Here is a 15,297-nt window from a genome sequence, read left to right as displayed (position 1 = left end):
GAAGAAAAAAAAAAAGAAAAGACCTCCTCAGAAAAGCTGACTAAATTGGACCAAAAGAGACAAAACAAAGATAAAAAATATCACAAGAGAAAAAAATTAGCAATAATAAAGTCTGAAAGGTCTGCCATAACACGAGCATAACACGAGCATAAAGACATTTACAAGGGAAATTAAAGAAGTAATATATGCTTTACATATTTGTACTCATGTGGAAAAATGGGAAAAAAGAGGGCAAATACCTGCCACTACTACTAGTTCTAAAACTCCCCAGTTTTGAATGCTTGGACATAAACCTACACACAGTAAGAAGGTACATATGGACAATCACTCAAAGAAAACCAAATTCCTGCAAGTTTGGAATCTTGTGTTTATGTATTTATGCAATATCTTTTTGTTTTTACAATTATCTATAGTAAAAATAATACTTAATTCATTCTCTGAATTTTCTGCAAGAGCACCAAAAATATCCCCTTTGTTCACACACCGTGTCTTCCTGCAAGATCATACTCTTGGCATGAAACAGTGATTCAAGTGCAATGATAGCTGTTAAAATCTCCATGCAGTTGAAGGCTCATTTATCTGCTTCTTAAAATGCTCCAGAACTTCAACCAATGATACAATGAAGCTGTCACAGCCAGAAACAAAAAGCCTATCTTTGATACCCAGCAGCTGTGCTTACTACATTTAAAATACTGCTTCTTGAAGAGCAAGGTATAGATGAAATATATACGGCCAGTGCATATACAGTCCATGCAAGACTCACTTAAGTCTTCATTATGGCTCCAATAGGACTTAAGAAGACATAGTTCTTCCATTTTTTCTGCTCAAGAGTGAATCTCACCCCAGAATTAGAATTTTACCCCCCAAAAAAACTTAAGACTTAAAATTAAAATTTTAATTTTTTTTAAATATAATAACTTAAAAAAGTAGAAAGTGAGCGCCAGACTACACTTAATTTTATTTATAGCTTCTCCAGAGCTTTTGTAGTCACAGACGTAATAAACGCTCAAGCACTTCTGTTGAATACATACTCTCATTGCTTCCTGGATGTGGTCTTGTCGTACAAGCTCAGCTGAGCGATCCATGTACCACTTCAAACATCGGATCAATTCTCTGAATATAATACACAGTGAAAGAAAGAGAAACCTTCAGCATCATGTTAAAATTAGTCAAGCAACAAATATTTTGGTTTTAGGGAGAATTGTATAAGCTGGAGTCTTATTTCACTCCATTTCAATGATTAGCTATAACTGTACTAGCTACTGAATTTGCATAACATATACATTTATTTAAATTTCAAAACCAGAAAAGATTTCTTCTCTGTAATTGACTTAGATCATGAAAACCTCTGAGAGAACATCAAAAAGATGTTGATAAAGAGATAGCTTTGATAAGGGCAAGCAGTATCATCCCAAAACTAAAACATACTCATTTTTTCTTTTTGCTAAGAAATTTCAGATCTCTAAGTAAGCAGTTGTTGAAAACTGAAATCACAAAGAAAATAAATTCAGAAAAAGCCCAGATAAAATCCAAAGTCTGCTCACTCCTAGCAACAGGTAATATTCAGCAGCTTTTCTCCAAAACTGTGCAGTCAAACTTATCTGGCTAGTTCTGCTTTCGAAAACCTCTGCTAACATAATGATTATGATTCTGATGGTCACATCATTTGAAAGCTTGATAATACTGTGTTTTGAAGGGATAAACATAACCTACTTGTAAGCCAGTGCTCCTGCAAAGTGCTTCTGAATGTAAGTGTCCATCACAGGTCGAAAATGAAAATACTTGCTATCACGCAGCAGATTTATGATGAACACCTGAGGGAGAGGAAAGAGTGAACCCCTACTAAAACAAATTGCACACAGTCACTAGGGTTCTATAAACAAGCTACGCAAGCTAAGGAACAATAAGATTCATGAGTTTCTATAAACAGTCAATAGCTGTGTTGTTAGATGTTATTGTTCCCTTCTCCCAAGCGATGGCAAATATTGTTCTCCTTATATCTGTCGGTTGTAGATTATTATAAAAAACATAAGGCTGGATAGAGTGGAAAATTTCATACTTCGTGGAAGTAAAATACTGGTGAAATGGCACTAAGAAATTAAAAATACGATAAAGGAAAGTGACAACTCAGCAGCTTACCAAAGATTGAAAGACCAGCAGCCCATACTTTTCTGTGTTGTCATCCAAAACTACAAACAACGTGTCGAGAATATCTTGTAGGAACTAAAATGACAAGATTAAGCAGAGAGTTTCAAATGCAATTATACTCCAAAGCCAGATTATTCCCCCTCCCTTGAAACCTGTCATACATCTGGATATCTTTGTGAAACATTTTCCTGGGACAAACCATTTCTGGTTCATCTATACGATGTGACAGATTTTTATTGGTTTTTAGTAAGGAGACTTTTTCTCTTTGCAAAGAATATTCTTAAAATAAAATGTCAGAAAAACAGCAATAAAAAAAAATCTTCACCCTGTGTACAGTTTGTAAATATATAACTGAGTGTTCCTTTCACAGTTCCTTAGCTGACCAAATGCATAGCCTAACAGTGGCAAAATGTCCTATTTCACAGAATCACAGAATCACAGAATCACTGAGGTTGGAAGGGACCTCTGGAGATCATCTAGTCCAACCCCCCTGCTCAAGCAGGGTCACCTAGAGCACATTGCACAGGATTGCATCCAGGCGCATTTTGAATATCTCCAGAGAAGGAGACTCCACCACCTCTCGGGGCAACCTGTTCCAGTGCTCTGTCACCCTCACAGTGAAAAAGTTTTTCCTCATGTTCAGGTGGAACTGTCTGTGTTTCAGTTTGTGCCCGTTGCCTCGCGTCCTGTCGCTCGGCACCACTGAAAAGAGTCTGGCCCCATCCTCTCGACACCCTCCCTTCAGATACTTATACACATTGATAAGATCTCCTCTCAGCCTTCTCTTCTCCAAGCTAAACAGGCCAAGCTCTCTCAGCCTTTCCTCATAAGAGAGATGCTCCAGTCCCCTAATCATCTTTGTGGCCCTTCGCTGCACTTGCTCCAGTAGTGCCACATCCCTCTTGTACTGGGGAGCCCAGAACTGGACGCAGTACTCCAGATGTGGCCTCACCAGGGCTGAGTAGAGGGGGAGAATCACTTCCCTCGACCTGCTGGCAACACTCTTTCTGATGCAGCCCAGGATACCATTGGCCTTCTTGGCCACAAGGGCACATTGCTGCCTCATACTTAACTTGGTGTCCACCAGCACTCCCAGGTCCTTCTCTGCAGAGCTGCTTTCCAGCAGGTCAACCCCCAACCTGTACTGCTGCATGGGGTTATTCCTCCCCAGGTGCAGGACCCTGCACTTCCCTTTGTTGAATTTCATGAGGTTCCTCTCTGCCCACCTCTCCAGCCTGTCCAAGTCTCTCTGAATGGCAGCACAGCCCTCTGGCGTATCGGCCACTCCTCCCAGTTTTGTATCATCAGCAAACTTGCTGAGTGTGCACTCTGTGCCTTCATCCAGGTCATTGATGAAGAAGTTGAACAAGACTGGACCCAGTACTGACCCCTGGGGGACACCGCTAGCTACAGGCCTCCAACTAGACTCTGTACCACTGATCACAACTCTCTGAGCTCTGCCATTCAGCCAGTTCTCAATCCACCTCACTGTCCACTCATCTAACCCACACTTCCTGAGCTTGTCTATGAGGATGCTATGGGAGACAGTGTCAAAAGCCTTGCTGAAGTCTAGGTAGACAACATCCACTGCTCTCCCCTCATCTACCCAGCCAGTCATCCCATCATAGAAGGCTATCAGATTGGTTAAGCATGATTTCCCCTTGGTGAAGCCATGCTGACTATTCCTGATCACCTTCTTTTCCTCCACATGCGTGGAGATGGCTTCCAGGATGAGCTGCTCCATCACCTTTCCAGGGATGGAGGTGAGGCTGACTGGCCTGTAGTTCCCTGGGTCCTCCTTCTTGCCCTTTTTGAAGACTGGGGTGACATTGGCTTTCTTCCAGTCCTCGGGCACCTCTCCTGTTCTCCATGACCTTTCAAAGATGATGGAGAGTGGCTTAGCAATAACATCCGCCAGCTCCCTCAGCACTCGTGGGTGCATCCCATCAGGGCCCATGGATTTGTGGGTGTCAAGTTTGCTTAAATGATCTCTAACCCACTCCTCCTCCACCAAGGGAAAGTCTTCCTCTCTCCAGACTTTCTCTCTTGCCTCCAGGGTCTGGGGCTCCTGAGGGCTGGCCTGAGCAGTAAAGACTGAAGCAAAGAAGGCATTCAGTAACTCTGCCTTCTCTGCATCCTTCGTCACCAGGGCACCCACCCCATTCAGCAAAGGGCCCACATTTTCCCTAGTCTTCCTCTTGCTGCTGATGTATTTGAAGAAGCCCTTCTTGTTGTCCTTGACATCTCTAGCCAGATTTAATTCCAAACGGGCCTTAGCCTTCCTCGTCGCATCCCTGCATACTCTGACAACATTCCTGTATTCATCCCAAGTGGCCTGTCCCCCTTTCCACTTTCTGTAGACTTCCTTCTTCTGGTTGAGTTTTGCCAGGAGCTCCTTGCTCATCCATGCAGGTCTCCTGCCTCCTTTGCTTGACTTCCTACTCATAGGGATGCACCGCTCTTGAGCCTGGAGGAAGTGATGTTTGAATATTAACCAACTCTCTTGAACACTCCTTCCTTCCAGGGCCCTCACCCATGGGATTCCTCCAAGTAGGTCCCTGAAGAGGACAAAGTTTGCTCTCCTGAAGTCCAGGGTTGCGATCCTACTTGGTGCCCTGCTGCCTCCTCGCAGGATCCTGAACTCCACCATCTCATGGTCACTGCAGCCAAGGCAGCCCCCAACCTTCACATCTTCCACCAGTCCTTCTTTGTTTGTTAGTACGAGGTCCAGCAGCACACCTCTCCTTGTTGGCTCCTCCACCACCTGGGTCAAGAAGTTGTCACCAATGCTCTGCAGGAATCTCCAGGACTGTTTGTGCCTAGCTGTGTTGTCTTTCCAGCAGATATCAGGGTGGTTGAAGTCCCCCATGAGAACCAGGGCCTGGGATTGTGAGGCTACTTCCAGCTGTCTGTAGAAGGCCTCATCCACTTCCTCATCCTGATCAGGTGGCCTGTAGTAAACACCCACAACAGTGTCACCTCTATTAGCCTGCCCTTTGATCCTTACCCATAAGCTCTCGACTCGCTCTTCACCCACCCCTAGGCACAGCTCAATACATTCCAGTTGCTCTCTCACATAAAGAGCAACTCCACCACCTCGCTTTCCTGGCCTGTCTTTCCTAAAAAGTACGTAGCCATCCATGACAGCACTCCAGTCATGCGAGCTATCCCACCATGTCTCTGTAATGGCAATGAGATCATGGCCCTGCGACCGCACACACATCTCTAGTTCTTCCTGTTTGTTCCCCAAGCTGCGTGCATTGGTGTACAGGCATTTCAGGGAGGTGATCGAGCATGCAGGTTTCCCAGGAGGGATACAAGAGGGTCCTCCATAGCCACATCCCATGCGCACTTCCCTGGCTGCATTCACCTGTTGGAGGCATCCTGACTTGAGCAGTCTTTTGCCAACTACCCTGTCACTATAACTCTCCCCTTCCCCCATCTTTCCTAGTTTAAAGCCCTCCTTACCAGGTTGGCCAACCTGTTGGCAAAGACCCGCGTGCCCCGCCTCGTGAGGTGGATCCCATCTCTCGCCATCAGTTGTTGATCTTCAAACAGGGTCCCATGGTCGTAGAAACCAAAACCCTGTTGCCAACACCAGCGGCGCAGCCAGTCGTTAACCTGGAAAGTCCGTCTCCTCCTCCTCTCATCCATCCCCCTCACTGGCAGGATTGAGGAGAAGATGACCTGGGCTCCCAGACCCTTGACCACCATCCCCAGAGCTCTGAAATCCTGCTTGATGGTCTGCAGTTTGCCCTTGGTGTCATTGGCACCCACATGGAAGAGCAGCAGTGGGTAATAGTCCGAAGAATGGATGAGCCTTGGCAGTCTTTGCATGACATCTCTCACACGAGCCCCCGGCAGGCCGCAAACCTCTCTAGACAAGAGGTCAGGTCGGCAGATAGATGCCTCCGTCCCCTGTAGCAGGGAGTCCCCCACAACAATCACCCGCCGCTTTTTCCGGGTGTTCCGGCAGGGCACAGGGTCTGTTGTCCCGGTTACTTCCCTGGCAGCCATGCCCATCTCCTCCTCATCCTGGAGGGCACTAAACCTGTTCTTCAGCTTCAGGTCTTCAGGAGGAGTAGGAGCCTTTCTCCTCCCACGAGCAGTGACCAGTTTCCAGCCTTCTTCTATGATGTTATGATGTACCATTTCACACGGCACAGAGCCCTCTGGCAACTCCACTGCTGCAGGGGGTTGGGACTCCCGAAGCTGCACAGTCTCCGAGAATACCCTGTCTATCTCTTGCTCTGCTTCTCGGATGCTGCGCAGCCTACTGACCTCCTCCCGTAACTCCCTTACCTGACGACACAACTCGTCAACAGCAGCACACCTCCTGCAGGAGAGCTGGCTGCCAGCCCAGGCCTCCCGGAGAGGCCCCAAGCACTCCCTGCAGCCTGAGACCTGTAGAGCTGCATCTACTGTCAGAGGGCCAGTCTGGGTCCAAGCCTCTGACACAGCAACTCCAGCAGCCGCTGGGGAACGTGCTGTGCGGCGTGTCACGACCATATTGGGGAAGTGTACACCGCAGGGAACAGAAATGAAGGTCCCTTCGCACGTCCCTTCGCACGCCCTTCTGCGCGAACTGCTGCGCAAACTGCTGCGTCTGTTCGCTGCCTCTGTTCGCTGCGCTCTGGGAGCTGCGCTCTAGGCCTGGCTCTTATATAGGCCTCTCCCTAGCACTGACTCACAGGGTGCTTGACCGCCCAATCAAGGGCCACTGGGATCAAAGGCCCCAACCTCCTCTGGTCAGGGGCAACCCAGAGAGCTCGTTAGCAGCAGCCACTCCTAGCTGGAGCTTTTCCCACGAGCTTTTCCCAGGAGAAGTCAAGGCCTCCTGCAGTTGTCCTTGCCTAGCTATTTCTATTCTCATATCGTAGCAGTAAAACAGATACTGTTCTTCACCAAATAGAAGACATGGAAGCACATTAACACGGTGCTCCAAATTATATTTAATATTAAAAGCTTTTGTTATATGACAGAATGTAGAGGTTTTGTAATAAGCATTAATTGATTCAAACCACATATTGCCAACCGTTTCTTTCATCCGTATCCCTGCAGCTTACTGAATGCTGATCATTCAGTGATTTTCTGTCCTGAAAGCACAGTCCTCAGAAAGGATCACTATGAAGATGAATGCTGAAGATGAAGTCAACTGCTGATTCTGTCATCAAGATTTTGTAATCCATTCTAACTACATTTCTAATGTGGGAAACAAGAAATAAAACAATTTATGAAGCCTCTGAAAGGCCAGAACAAATTTCTTTTGTCTGAATTATTCCACTCCATTCTTCTTATCCCAATGACAAATGGCAGCCAGTCTGGGGAGAGAATCTATTATCTTTCCCCTTGGAACAATCTATGTTTTTCTCTATAAAAATCAGGTATTTGTACTGCCTTACAAACCAAGCGTACAAAATATGAAATTCGTGAAAGATTCAAATACAGGGGACATGGGAGTTTCCTTCTGTGATAGTGTTACAAAAATTATCATGAAAGTCAAAATTCAAGATATGGCAGCGTTCACATGAATTACAATGAAGTGGCTGTAATCATAAATAAGCAATCAAGTGATGGAATTTTTGTTTGGTTTATTTTTGTTTGCTTGCTGTTACATATTTATCTCCTTTTATCTCCTAAAATTGTCTGAGGGATTGCTGTTGTTGCCTTTGCATCTGGAACACACTGTTTTTGCCAAGACCACAAGTATTCAAATGCATTTTGAGGTTCCTTTGAGATAAGGAAGTTTGGGTCACATAAAGAATTGGCATATAGAGCAACCGTGACTACAAAATATGGTGAAATTATCAGCTAGGAGATAGATTCCTAACAGGTTAGACAAGTCAGAGAGCAATTGGTGCACTTGGCAACAGCTCTATTTCACAATGCTGGGACAGGAAAACGGGTCTGCAGGATGGTCCATTGGCCTCTTGAGCAGAAGTCAACTTTCAAGGTTTTGCATTTGTTTTGATTCTATGCAGAATGTTTAGAACATATTTGCAAAATAGAAATACAGAGCAGCTCTACTAGCTGGTTGAAAAAGCCAGGTTTTCTGAGTCGGGTTTATTTCCCTCTCTCTAGAAATGAGCAACTTCCCCGATTTCAGAGAACGTCCTTCAGAAAATACTGTTGAAACAGATACAGCTGCATGAAACACCACTGATAGTGGCTATGTCTGCACCAGCAAGCACTGCAGCTCAATACACGTGCATCTACAGAGTGGAACAACTGCTGCTGAGGACCTGATGCTCACAGTACCTCTACGTGAGGGAATTTTACTTTGGACTAGCTCTATTCTGATCCCAAAGACTGAATATCCATTAATTTATCTTCCTGCTCGCTTTCACCTGAAACAAATCCCAATTCATACCCTCTGAGATTTCAGTGTGAATCAAAGCACAGCAAGAGGGAATATTCAGAAGTGCGCTGCAGATCTGAATTGGCATGCTAACCACAGATACATCCACAGACTGTTATTTGACTTAGTACCTTAACAATTTCCTCGCCACTGACGTGTCGCAGTCTTCCTAGGATATCCATTACACGATCTGGGTAAGCTTTCCATTTCAGGAGGGCAAGCAAATCCACTACAGAACAGTGAAAGAGAAAGGTGTACTCAAGATACACTGTTAAGCCAATATCGAGAAGGTAACAGAGACGGGCAGTAACACAGCTGAAATACTTGAGATTCAGTACGGCAGATGTAGAGTACAAGCTTAGCCAGTACATGAAACAACTAAGTGTTTCAATTTCCATTGTATCCTTGGATCTCCAGCTCTAATTTAACTCCTGCTCCGAACACAATACAATAAAGTGAACTATGACATAAGTTAATGAAAAGTCTCTCACACACACACCAAGCTAGCAGGTTAAAAACAAAACCTCAGAACAGCTAGAAGTTTTGCACAGAGGGAAAAACAGCAGCCCCGTAGAGAACAGAGATTCATTACATGTTATAGTGCTGTTCTTGTTGTAGTTCTTATTTCTTGGATAAAAAAAATAAAATTGTGGACAAGCCACTTTTATCCTCCTGTGCCTTAGGGAGCTTGCAGCAACAAGTTTTGATTTACTTAGTAGCTCTGCAAAAGACTAACAAAAAGAACTTAGGATTGTATAAAAGCTCTAACTTTGAATTTTTTTTCTTAGAAGTTTAATTAAAATTAACATTGCTTTAAACATATTACCTTTTGTTTGCACTTACAGAAATGGCTGTTATTTCTCTGTCATGTGTCAATATCCTTATTTCTTCCCCCCCAAATTCTGCTCATTTCAATATACAGTGTTAGTATAGAATTGCATATATATCACCAAATCATAATAAAGAAGCATTTTGGTAAAATAACAGAGAGAGAGAGCACAAGCACACACATCTTAACTCTCTTTTTCATATTCCCAGTTACCTTGGGCAATTTTGACAGCTTGGCTGCTTACCATTCTGGGTCAGTTTTGTAGAAGAAAGCTGCGTGGAGACTGAGAAGGTCTCTTTGGTGCTACGTTGGAAAATGAGACTGGAAGGGATGTTGGGGCAGCCATTGTAGTCCTCTTTGCAGCAAGGCAGCCCCAGGTACAGTGCGTGATTATTAAATGTGCTGTTCTCATCACACTGCAGACAACAGGAAAGGAAGGGAAATTTTACCAAGACTTATTTCATTTCACACATTCATGCCTTGACAGCAATTGCCTAACAGATCTCCTGGGTGCACAAAAACACTTTTAAGAGAAAGCTGGTCTTACCACCTTCAGGACCAGTGCATGCATAAAATAGACCCAGCTTCAGAAAACGTGATCTCCTAGCTATTGCTTCCTTACAACTTCCAGGATCTTTCAGCTGTACAATTTACTGTGGCTTGCTGAAAGTCACACTGAAGAATAAACTGAGATAAATCAGCAGGAAGAAAAAACCCCACCCTGCCACAGCATTGCTGAGCTGTAGCATTGTAACATGCTGGATTTGAAATCTTGGGGCAAAACATCATGATTTTATGGCAAAAAGGTACACAGTACCATAGGCTGATAAAACTGCTGAATGCTCATGAACACTAGTGTGCCTGAATTCAAAACAGACAGGAATAACAGAAGATAAACCATCATAATCTGAAGGGAAATGGTGAGTTGTACCTAGAGTAAAAAAAAGTATCCATACCTAGTCATATGATTTGGAATTCACAGAATTTTTAACCTATTATTAATCCATTCTTCACATTTTTCTAATGAGGAGAAAGTAAAAGATAATCTAATGATATTTACTTATTTAAACTGAAGTAGGGATGTAAGTGAAGAGGCTGCAGTGCATGTTTGAAGAACTATGAGATACCTTAAGAATCGGTACCTTATAAACATAAAGCTCGTGAATGTCATCTGACAAGGTAGTGCCATCATCTCTCATTAACGGAGTGAATGCAAAACCAAAGAGCTTCTTTTCCCCCTTGTCTTTTGCTGCAGCAAGAGAGAGAAATAAGGAATTATATTTGTATATATTCTGTCTGTCCATACATACCACAAGCGTATTCACTAACTTCTCTGCATTCTTACCAAAAAGCATAAAGCCCACATAAGAAATGAGATATAACGTACTATGTCTAATAAAAGCCTCAAAACAAATACGCACATGCTGACCATAGTAAAACATAAAATGTATATGCTGTAAAGAAAACATACTACAAGAAAAACACAGCAACAGAACAGCAGGGGAGAACACCTGCAAACTGTTTCACTCTGCACTGGTTGTTCACAAAGTTTTTAATATTTCTGTGCTGTTTTATAACTGTAGCAACAGGCTAATTAACACTGCAGGTTCATTAACATGGTACTTTCACTGTACTTCGAGGTTGCACCCTTTTCCCCTTCCCAATAACAACCCCATCCAACTATCAACTGACAATGGAAAGCCGTTAGCCTTGTTACATTCCCTTTGAATGCGTTTTGCACTCACTGGAGCAATGTCGGAACTCGAACCGCAGGTGAGACCCACGAAACCTGTCTATGGGGATGGGTAACTTGATGATTTCCCCCCAGCGAGGGCTGTTATTGTGGTAAAGGACAAAAGAGTGATATGCGCTCCTGCTCGGCTCTCCCGAGCCCAGGCTGATGCAGTCCTGGAACAAAAGAACACAATTTAAGACTAAAAGACATCACATCACTACATATGAGTCACTTTATTACACTGTGATAACCTTTACATAACTCATATCTTTCTGTAGACATAAAGGGAGAGTCAGAAGCAGAAACTCAGACGCAATGAAATCTGAAATTTTTGAAGAGACTGTTTTGGGTCAAAGGATGAGCTACGGGACCTGTGCTACTGAGTGAATTCAACTTGAATTTGTTTGCTCTCCTCCATTATTATTTTAGTTTTCCATCAAGCACAGGATATATTCAATAAACAGGTGAGCACTATTAAAAAAAATGGACTGAACAGACTCATCACTTGTCATATTGGGCTTCTCTGAAAATACCATCTAATCAGATTTCTGCTTCTGCATCTCAGAACAGAAACGATACTCGAACTTTTCAAGCTCTTAAAAATGTTGCTCTTTAGCAACTACAACCATCCAGCTGTTGTTCCAGTATCCCAGAAAATTCTGATCAAGTTGTTTCATCAGTGGTAGGCAAAGAATTTCTATTAAAAAGTCATCATGAAAAATACTGCCGCAAAATTTCTAAAATTTCTACATCTGGCTACAAAAAGCTCAGAGATATTGACCAATCTATGTATACTCAAAACACAGATGAAGAAGAACATGAATTCATTTCTTTTAGAAAATAAGGAAACCCTCCGGCACAGCATGAGATGAGAAAGTTAGGAGAAATACTGAAGAAAGAGCTAATAAGGACACTAAAAGGTCCCTGGTAATGAAGGCATAGAGCAGGAAGCATATTTTCTCAAATGAGCACTAACCCATGCTCTAGACTTAGCACTAACAAAAGTGATCTGAAAGATCTACCATCTTTTAAAACCATACAGAAGAGAGACAGTTTAGAGTTTCTTCACTTCTCGTACCTCTAAGCGTAATGAATCCATGAAGAACTAGAATCTAAGCAGACACAACATGAGAAATGGAATATAAATTCTGATGTGAAAGCACCTCTCCATACCCCACGTGGAATACTGTCCCGACAAGAACCACCACAGGGCATTTCCCCAGAGTTCCGAAGGGCTTCCAGTCCCTAAATTCTCTTCTGAGAAGCTGATTTGAGTCAGTCTTTTTTTTTTTTTTTTTTATATGTAAGCAAGTGACTACCAAGTCAAGTATATGCCATGAACCAGATCCAGTTAGTTCAGCCAGCGCTAATACTCTCCAGGATTTGAAGAATGTGTGAAGAAGCCCAGAAAGAAAGAAAACTTCACTGGGAATCAATGCAAGAGCAGCCCCTTTGGACACAGTTGCAGAGGCTTTAATCCAAACAGAGTGATTGCAGCATATCCTCAGAGAACTCAAGCATCTCAAGTAAGTTCTTCATAACCATGTGGTAATTGCAACAATCCAGGCCTAAAAATTATTATTTTTTTTATATATAGGAACAAGAATTTAACTGTTGCAGATATTAACAGGCTGGACAGAGTAGCGGTGGCGGTATTTAACAACAGAGTGCCTGTAGTCTCCCAGCGATATTCTTTGATAAAAGTAACCTGCTGGCCTTCAACTCAACAACTCCAAAAAGTCACTCTGCATTAGATTTTTAAGAGACAGTAAAATAGTATTGGTATTTCTCCTAAAAATTACCTGCTGTGGCAGACAAATGCTCAGTCTTTGAATTATGGTTCATGCTGCAAACTTTAAGGAAAAGAATAGGTGAAGAGTCTTTTTCTGTTGTTGTTAGTATCTTTACATTTATACTACAATCCATAGCCCGAGGAGGGAGAAGTGTTTAATCTTTAATTCTGACTTCTGGAGTAAGGTGCAAAACGCAAACATGCAACTCGTCTCTATAAACTCAGTTATCATGAGACCCAAATATGCAGATGAATTAGAGGGTGCAGGCAAGTAAGGGAATTTAAACCTGAAAAAGGGTCAGGATAATAATTTTATCATTTAAGGTATGCCCTGCAACGAATGAGATATTCTTGCTACCTGAACAAAAAGAAGAAGAAAAGAGAAATGTGCCAAGATTTTATTTTTCAGACATTATTGAAAGATAGTAATAGTTGAGTAAGAATGTTTTGAAAAGGAAATACTCATTTTCATTTTGCACAGCACATATTCTGGGAATAATTCTGTTGCATTCAATAGGACTATTTCTGGACCAAGATATATACTCAACAGTGATGAGGATTTGAGACAGAGAGAATATTCTTATTAACACTGAGTATAGTTTCCCTAAAGTCTTTACAAAGCTATAATTCAGATTTGGATTGTGTTGGTCAGGAAAAGTTTAGAGTTTTTATTCCAATAGTGGTTGAAATTTTGTGGCAATTTTCACACCGTATTGTGTACCTTGGCATTCCTTCCTTGGAAGGAAGAAAATAGCTACACCTGGCTGTAAAAGAAACCGCGGATAATGCAAGTGATCTTTCCAGGGGCAGGAAGCCCCAACAAACCAATTCCCCTCAGCCATAATGCACCAAGCACGATCCGAGGCACTCCTTATTCTTAACATTTATATTAAAAAGCTATTATAGTCCCCTTGCTGCAGTCATTAGTATTTTCTTTTAGACTACACTGAATGAAAACTCTATTTAACAGTCTCTCTACAGCTGTTTCTTTTCCTCCCATTTACGAAAATAAAATCTGTTTTGTCCCCGAGTGAAACCAACTCGCCTCCTAACGGAGAATGGCAGAGGTTGTCACAGGCACGTGATTAAAAGCCCACAGCTCTAGGTGTCCACCCTAAAGACTATTCTTGATAAGAGTAATCTTGATTGAGAGTAATCTTGATATATCTTGAACCAATATCCATTTAGTGGCATACTAAAAGTACCCAGACTAATGAAACTGTGTTAAATTTTAGGTAAATTGATACCCAGATTTCTCACACCTCGCTGCCCAGGTTGGACTATCAGAACTGATGGAGCTCCTCATTCTTGGAGCTTTTTACCTATGAGGAAGGTTTGAGCACGGACATTATTTGACTCTATTTTGCAACCAAAATCTACGTTCGAAAAGTTGACCCAAACTGAAAATCTTCAGTTTAAGGAACTGAACTGTTATAATTTCCAGGGCATTTCTATAGACTTAGAACAGCAATATACGCTTAATAAGGTCACCTGTCTTCTACAAGGCCAAGGATATGAACATTGAATGGTTAAGTCACCCCACAAAGCTAAAAGTAACCCCAGATGGCTGGTCTCATTTGCTTTAACTATGGCAGAGGAATTTGCAGAATTTTTACATCAAGCAGAAACTATGGCAGTGATGAGAAACGGTGAGACATGATTAGTCTCCAAACTCAATTCTACGTACTAGTTTCTTTCTTTTATGTGCATGTGATTATTCCTCCACACTGACATTTAGCACTTTGGAAGTAGGTCTCTATATTCGGTTCAATTTGTGTTCAATTTTGTATGATATTTTTCTAGTTCTATCCTGCAGTAGGAGAGAACACAAATGTACCTAAGCAGCAAGAAGGGGTTCAAGTTAAAGGAAAGAAGAGTTCAACTTTTAATGTCCTAGATAGCCCTTTCACTTATTTTTCAGTAGATATCTGTTAACTCGTATCCTTATTTCTTACACAGAAGATTTTAGTTATTAATTAGCTAATTTTTATACTGCTGTCTGAGTACTTGAAAAACAATGGATCTTAGGCGTCATTATATGTCATGAACCAACAACCTCCTTGACATAAATCAAGTATCCTTCCTGCTTTGACTGCAGCTATACAGAGGAGCACTAACAAAAAAAACAGTGTAAAGATTTTCCTTTAAATATGTGGTTTAAATGTCAAAAACACAAAAGATCCCTTGTGTGTAAAGTTAACAGTCTCTCTATCGTGACAAATACGTTCACTTGAATTTTTCTACTTGGATCAACTACTTATTATTATTATTTGGGTGTTTGTACCACACCTGATCCCCAAACCCACTTAAAGCTCTGAAGTACTATTAAAGTAGTAATAACAGGTGAGAGTAAAAAAAAAAAAAAAAAAGACGAGTTAATATTTGTGAATGACCTTTCCAACTGAGAACACAGAGGTTAAGACTGAGTGTCTACA

The 15,297-nt window shown here is 42.1% G+C and overlaps 1 protein-coding gene across 1 annotated transcript in view; it reads right to left on the bottom strand.

The window, feature by feature from the left end:
- DOCK3 (dedicator of cytokinesis 3) overlaps positions 1 to 15,297 on the bottom strand; it is a 201,483-nt gene that overhangs the window by 64,689 nt on the left and 121,497 nt on the right. Inside the window, exons 16-22 of the mRNA XM_067303645.1 lie at positions 11,081 to 11,243; positions 10,478 to 10,584; positions 9,580 to 9,751; positions 8,638 to 8,735; positions 2,140 to 2,223; positions 1,714 to 1,814; positions 1,032 to 1,113 (exon numbers count right to left, since the gene is read on the bottom strand). Of these exons, the coding sequence (XP_067159746.1) occupies positions 1,032 to 1,113; positions 1,714 to 1,814; positions 2,140 to 2,223; positions 8,638 to 8,735; positions 9,580 to 9,751; positions 10,478 to 10,584; positions 11,081 to 11,243 (807 nt within the window). The remainder of the gene's footprint in view (positions 1 to 1,031; positions 1,114 to 1,713; positions 1,815 to 2,139; positions 2,224 to 8,637; positions 8,736 to 9,579; positions 9,752 to 10,477; positions 10,585 to 11,080; positions 11,244 to 15,297) is intronic.

Source organism: Apteryx mantelli, chromosome 12 (assembly GCF_036417845.1).
Source record: "Apteryx mantelli isolate bAptMan1 chromosome 12, bAptMan1.hap1, whole genome shotgun sequence".
NCBI lineage: Eukaryota > Metazoa > Chordata > Aves > Apterygiformes > Apterygidae > Apteryx > Apteryx mantelli.
The sequence above is the reverse complement of the archived record's forward strand: the minus strand, read 5'-3'. Positions and strand labels throughout refer to the sequence as shown.